A 7,482-nucleotide genomic window follows, 5' to 3' on the forward strand; every position below is an offset into this window, starting at 1 on the left:
CGACCGAGCAACCGCCGATTATCAGGGAAGTCAGTGCCAACTTTAGCGGATAGAGGGTGTCGTGTGGCAGCGCAACAAATCCCCATGGCCATTAATTTCGGTTTTCTAGACTGGAGCCGTTATTTCCTTGAAATAGCTCCTCAATTATCCTCATGATGCTGAGTGGACCCCGTTCCAGACCCACTACTTCTCAGGAAATCTGGTAGCGCCAGGAATCGAACCCGAGACCTCTTGATCTGTATCCAGGAACTCTGACCACTAGACCACGGAGGCAGTCAACAGGTAACACAGCATTTGTATAAATAAAGTGGACCCAGCCTGTACGTGCCAAAGTCAAGGATTTTTGGACTAACATCACATGGTAAGAGTACTAACAATTTCTGTGGCTCATACACTAACCAGGCATACAGCGTAAATCACGTTAATATGATTCTGTGCCATTCACGTTCCTTAAACTAACATATCATAATCTGTATATAAAACAAAATCATATATTTCACACTCAGATACACAGAGGAAAAAGTAGAAGTTCATTATGACCTCACACTTGTACAAGAACACAATAATGGTACTTTCTCAGATCAAAAATAATGAATACTAACAAGATCACGCACAAGAAAATTCTGAAATCAGCTTTCCAGGCTCTTAGAAGACTCAAGAGACAAGAAATGCATGAGCAAACACATGTATATTATGACAATCATACAAGTGATCAGTTACTCACCAGCCTGCCTGCACTTAACAATAAAGACAGCTGCTCTGTCCACCACTGCTTTCTGGCATGTTAGGAAATTACTTTTAACTGGAAATGACTGTTCAGAGATCCTATTGTTTGAGGCTTATGTCGGCAGGCACTTCTGGATGGTAACATAATGTTCTTACTGGCTGGTTTGATGATATCTCAGAGATCTTGTGTGTCTCCATTTTCAAGCCGAAGTCACTTCTGATAAAGACAGTCAAGTTCTCTAAAATATCACACCAGGCAACAATACCACAGTATTATCATCAAAGTGTCAATAGAAGCCTTAAGAAATCACCAAGAAAACCTGAGATAACTGTCTATCTCCGTGTTGCGGCATGACTTGTGGTTCCAGAAGTGGTGATGATTGCACATCCTGCACTGAAGACAGACCAGAGGAGGAGGCTGGGTTCAACGTGAGATACCAGATATCGAAGACGATCCAACAGCATCTTGAGCCATGGAGCCACCTGTGATCCTGACACCGAGTCCTCTCGTTCTGATGCTCCACTTAAGACTTTCATGTGACGCAGGAAGTCAAGTAATGGTGGATGATCACGCGAAAAAATCGGAAAGTATTCACTGACTTTTTCCCGTGTCCACCAAGGATCAGACCACCTACAAAATAAGCGCAGTAACCTATTACACCACAAATTACTCAAGAAACCAGAGTTTAGCAGTTTCTAACTGTATTATTAGAAAGACATATTAATATATAGGACAGAAACATGGACATGCATTAAGGGATCAGATAATAAAGTAGAAATGAATTTGTATGAGTATTAAGAAACAAACAAGATGAAGTTAGAGTTGAAATTATTATGAAAGATCTTGAAGGTATGAGAAAAACTGGTGAAAGTAAAGATAGGTATGAACATGGATAAAAACATTCATTTAAGAGAATAAAAAATGAAGATGGCAAACACGTAACCACTGGGCAGAGCAAGAACTAGGTGACGAGACCAAGGAAGATGCAGAAAACAGAGTACAGAAAGAATAAACACATCATCAAAGGAGCACTTATGGGTTGAGAAGAGGAATACGGAAGGCTTTGTCACAAGATGGTGATTACCAGGGCCCGGATTTTGATGACATATCATCTTTTTTTTTTCTTGTATCCTACGCGATGCTCTTAAATATATAAATCTTGGATATGAACTGCTGGTTATAGAAATGTAAATTTTATGGGTAATTTTTTGTCATTTTTTCATTTTGGGGGTAAATTTTTGGACTTTTAAGGGTATTTCTTGTCATTTTTGGCCATTTTTAGGGAATTTTTCTTATGTTTTCTGAAATGTGAATAACATGGAAGCAAAGTGTTCTTTCTTTTCTCCTTTAGGTCATTTTTCTGGATTTTTCGGTCTTTTTTTGAATATTTTCAGGTCATCAAAATCCGGGCTTTGCATATTACATTTCTGGGTAATTTTTCTGGACTTTTTTTGGTCATTTTATAGGTCATCTTTTAAATATTTTCAGGTCATCAAAATCCGGGCCCTGGTGATTACAGACCAACAGACTACTTGCCGATGAATAAGCGTGAATCACAAATGATTCAAAGAGCATATTGGTGTAGCCTATTTGATGGTACTATTCTGGCACTCTGTGACAGACAGGAGAAACCACAAATAATTCTATCACCTACCGAGATTCAAAGGTTCTTCTGGAATTCAAGTCTGACATATCACAAAAGCAGGCCTCACACACATACACAATTATATCCTTGTGCCAATGGGAGAAACCACTGCAAAGTCCTTTGCCTTGGCCAAAATCCTGACCTGCAGTTTTCTTCTCAACAGAGCAGTTATAAATTCACATAAGCAAAAATATACTATCTACTGTGCCAATATTACATTAACATATCATTAATGGATCTATGTAAATGACATTCCAAGTGGGTTGAAAACTGGCTGTGGAAAAAGGAAAAATATACACAATCAAGCAGGTTTTAGAGGGAGAATAACCTCAGTACTGAAAGCTAACAGTTCCGACAAAATCTTAATCTGTCCGGAAATAAAAAAATAAAAACTGAGGTTAAAATTTCTAGAATAAATTAGAACAAATCCCGATTAGGAACACAAATTTATCTCTGCAGATTGTGAATGCGATGGTCTAAAATAGTTTAAAAATCTGTGTATACAGCTGCCTAAATTCTAACCAAAACGAACCTGCATGAAGTCGGTTGATATCCCAATTGTGAAATGCATGTTTCGACTGAAACAGACACCGAGTAATAACTTTCTTACCTCTGTGACCATGGAGAGAAGTGATAATGGTAGAGGCTGGCTCTGATATATTTGGGAGGCTTATTTGGAAACGGATTTCGTGATGTATCAAGCAGACGCAGTACTTCAGGTTGACCCTGAAGAAGTCTGTAAGTCAGACTCAGAATCCATGGATTTTGGTGATATGGACTAAGGGAAGCAAACCACATTTGCCAGTCCAAACGTGGTTGATGAGGTGCTGTAAAAGAACAAGGACCAGTTAATCATAACAAAGATTTCTGAGAACTTATTGTTTTGATAGTGACACTTCCTGAACGTGGACTGCACCCTGTATGTTGGTTGCATTAAAATGTTTGATGCCCTGAGAACAGAAGAGAAATGCATATAGGATATCGGTGGGAAAGCCAGAAGGAAAGAGGCCACTAGGAAGACCAAGGCGTAGGTGGGTGGACAATATTAAAATGGATCTTAGAGAGATAGGATGGGATATGGATTGAATTTATCTGGCTCAGGATAGGGACCAGTGGAGGGCTCTTGTGAACACGGTAATGAACCTTCGGGTTCTATAAAATGCTGGGAAATTCTTGAATAGCTGCAGAATTGGTGGCTTCTCAAGAAGGGCTCAGCTCCATGAGTGAGTTGCCTTAAATGTAATTTTCCTAATACATCGGACATGTGTGTCTTGAATATCTTTTAGATGCACTCCATTTTTTCTGTTTGTGAAGGTTAATTAGTGTTATCAATTAATTTATTTACTTACTTACTCATGGAGCTGAGGCCTTCTTGAGGAGCTGCCAATTCTGCAGCAACTCAAGAATTTCCCAGCATTTTATGGAACCCGAAGGTTCATTACCATGTTCACAAGAGCCCTCCACTGGTCCCTATCCCAAGCCAGATCAATCCAATCCATACCATCCTATCCTATCCTCTCTCTCCAAGATCGAAGATTAATTTCTTTGGGGGAAAAAAATTGATCATGACATGAGTGGAAGATGAGAAACAAGAAGTGCAAGGTTGATATTAGTCAAACTAACCAACAAACGGTGGTGTGGAGTTGACATTGCCTGGTTTGTACAAGAAGTTGTATTCAAGCCATGGTCCATCAATATGGTTACTGCCCTCTAGGATAACCTCTGGGCGTCCTCCAATACCCGTCATCCTTCGGAAGAGGCCATATGCATTGGTCAAGTGCAGATGGTCTAGACGTGAATGCCAATGACGCAGGGCAGGGACGACGGTACTGTTACCAGCAGGGTGAAGGGTTGAGTAGGGAACCTGCAAATATGATTTACAGCATTCCAGTGTTACTCTGCTTATGGACAGTGACATACATACATAAAATATTACCTTTCACTAGAAGAAAAGAGCTTTAAGAAGCCATACACACACGCATAAAGGGTGTCCAGATGACACGTATCCAAAATAAAATAAGTATATCTCAGAGATCTTTTATTACACACATTTATGGGTTACACCACTACAAAGGGAAACGATCAAAGTTTTTTCTGAGCATATGACTTTCTGAATAAATTTCAATGTGGGCTCTCTTGGTGAGACAAGAAATATCCAGACAATATTCGACCTCGTTCCACTTTGCTTGAAGCATGTTTGGTGTTACCAAAGCCACAGTGTCCCTTATGCAGGCTTTCAGGTGTTGAAGCTTGTTGATCTTAACCTGGTAGACAATGTTCTTCACATAAACCCACAAGATAAAAGTTCAGTGAGGTTAAGTCTGGCGACCTAGGAGGCCAAGAGATTGATCCACTTCTGCCGATCTATCTCCCAACCATCACTCTGTCCAGGTGATTCCTAACATGGTGGCAGAAATGTGGGGGTGCATGGGCGGAAGCCGAGAATTGAAAAACAAATTACAGGCTTTTCCTTTCCGATGACATAAACCTGATATGTGTATGACAATTACTTTCCGATATATAAATTTTTTATTTTGGATACGTTTCATCTGGACACCCGATATATATATATATATATATACATACATACAGAGAGAATCTCAAACAGCTAAATATTTACCCTCTTCATCTACTGTCTTATTCATTAATAAGGGATGAATGACCATCTCCCATTCATTTTAACTTAGATTCTTCTCCTTATGGAAAGGACGGCTTGTAATATTAAAATGTCATTCTCTCATCTTAAAAGCTTTTGAAACAGTAGACAGAAACTAAGAAAACCTTGCATGAATGACATTCTATCGGAAACCATTAACATTTTCGTAATTTTTAATATGTTATCAACATAAACACATGGTATTACTAATTTATCTCCATAATTATTTCATATTTACAGCTGCTATGATCAATTCTCAAAGCTATCAAACAGAAAAAGAATTTGCCCAACTGGCATCTTTTTATTTTGTACTCCACTGAACTCCGCAGTACTGAGTTTCCTTAAGCAAGAGGGTGAGTGATTCACCTATCAAAAATATTCCATGTTCAAGTCTAAATGAGTCCACAACTGCACACCCTCGTAAGCCAGCTGCATCTGGTCAACACCTTCTGACCATCCTTCTCCATTCTACGTCGACTTCCAAGCAGTATTTTTCGCTCAAAATTATCTGACACAGATTTTGTAAAAATTTCTCATTTCTCTTCCAAGGTATTTTTACATGTTCTACCCACTTCACCTTTTACTTAACCATTTGAATATATTAAGAAGTTCCCAATATAAGCTACTTACTTACTTATGGAGCTCAGCCCTTCTTGAGAAGCCAAATCTGCAGCTACTCAAAAATTTGCCAGCATTTCATGGAACCCGAAGGTTTATGACCATGTTCACAAGAGCCCCACTGGTCTCTGTCCTGAGCCAGATCAATCCAGTTCATACCATCTCATCCTGTCTCTCTGAGATCCATTTTAATATTGTTCACCCACCTACGCCTTGGTCTTCCCAGTGGTCTCCTTCCTTCTGGCTTTCCCAACAATATCCTATATGCATTCCTCTTCTCCCCCATTTGTGCTACATACCCTGCCCACATCATCCTAATGTAAGCTACAGGATGTTTAAAATACATTATGAGCAATACTCACAATGCTGATACCAAAGATGAACACTGCAACTATGGTATAAAAAAGGGTGGTTAAGATGGCTGAAATCTTGGCGAAGGTTCCAGGAATGTCTGTAATGGATACAGCCAGAGCTTCGGTCAATATTGGCACCAAGGCACTGAGACCCAGATACACAGAGCCGGGAACAAGAAACGACAGCAACCAGTCAAACTCCTGCTTTGTGAATGCTGTAAACACATAACAATTTAATTACAGTATCTTTATTCTTCTATCTTGAAGATGCAGAACATTAACACCACATCAAGACCAGGTCTGAAACACACCAAGCTTCCTATGCGCAATCTGGCAAGATAGGAATATTCCTGAAACTTTAATTTCAGACCCCACATATACCTTACACACGGAAATACAGTATCACATTTTGGCTAAGAAGAAACTTACCTACATCACTCTCAATGTGTGAAGGGGTTAGTCTGACTGAAAACATGGCGATAGTAGTATACAATATTCCTCCATATACAAGGGCATTCACCACCTTGTTAATCACGCCACTCCACGCGCTGGTGCGACCTGTAATTTCATCATCACTAAGATGAGCGGACAGACGTACTGTACTATAATTAGGAGGGCATGTTCTATGAACATATTCTTTGAAATTCCGACATTGCATCGCGCGTGCACGTACACACACAACACATGTACATATGTACTGTCATGATATACATAACAACATAAATAGCATCATAAATAAACTTCTGACATCATCTTCATCATCATCAGCAGCAAAACAGCCCTTCTTGAGCCAGAGTCTTCCTTAGAAGTTTCTGCCAGATTTGTCCATTCCTGGGAATTAAGACTATCTGATTCCCACTTCCTTGGATTTTGCAACAATAATTTTTTTACAGAGCAAGGTTGTAGCCTTACATCATAAAACTTCCCACATATTTAATAAAATATACACTGAATCAATACAAATCAAAATTAAATTCACTTGACAACATTCAGCGTGTATCTCCAATAACTAATTTAATGAAAATCCTGGATAGTTTTGAGACAACATGGGCCAAAGCAGACATGATCTCATTGCATGTTCAACTTTGGATATGCATTAAAGCTTTAACCTTCAGACCACTGGTTTCACAGATCAGAGCTAACAATACATATGCTTCCTTGAATTTGAGGTGAAAAGGAGAAAACACTATGAGAGAGCCATATTACCCACCTAAAATATTATTTGCAAACCAAAAACACACACTTAACACAGTATTTCCTAAGTGATTGTAAAATGACCCTTGCTTTCTCAGATGCCCAAGTGGGAAACAGACGCACCTTGTATTCAGGTAAACATGTTATTACTTCAAGATCCCTTTCAATATTTATACACGATAATGTATATAACTAATTCCGTGGTTTTGGTCTGCAAGCGAACTAAACGGACTGAGCAACCACCATTTTTCAGTGAAGTTAGTGCCAACTTTAGCGGACAGAGGGTGTC

General features: G+C 39.2%; 1 protein-coding gene across 1 annotated transcript in view; it reads right to left on the minus strand.

Annotated features, from left to right (window-relative positions):
* Positions 1–477: 477 nt before the first annotated feature.
* The window catches only part of LOC111864601 (lipase maturation factor 2), a 16,845-nt gene continuing 9,840 nt past the window's right edge, over positions 478–7,482 (minus strand). Inside the window, exons 6-11 of the mRNA XM_033751579.1 lie at positions 7,206–7,209; positions 6,429–6,696; positions 6,009–6,214; positions 3,996–4,236; positions 2,983–3,199; positions 478–1,357 (exon numbers count right to left, since the gene is read on the minus strand). Coding sequence (XP_033607470.1) covers positions 1,060–1,357; positions 2,983–3,199; positions 3,996–4,236; positions 6,009–6,214; positions 6,429–6,696; positions 7,206–7,209 — 1,234 coding nt within the window. The 3' untranslated portion in view covers positions 478–1,059. The remainder of the gene's footprint in view (positions 1,358–2,982; positions 3,200–3,995; positions 4,237–6,008; positions 6,215–6,428; positions 6,697–7,205; positions 7,210–7,482) is intronic.

This window comes from Cryptotermes secundus, unplaced genomic scaffold, assembly GCF_002891405.2.
Source record: "Cryptotermes secundus unplaced genomic scaffold, Csec_1.0 scaffold284, whole genome shotgun sequence".
Classification (NCBI taxonomy): domain Eukaryota; kingdom Metazoa; phylum Arthropoda; class Insecta; order Blattodea; family Kalotermitidae; genus Cryptotermes; species Cryptotermes secundus.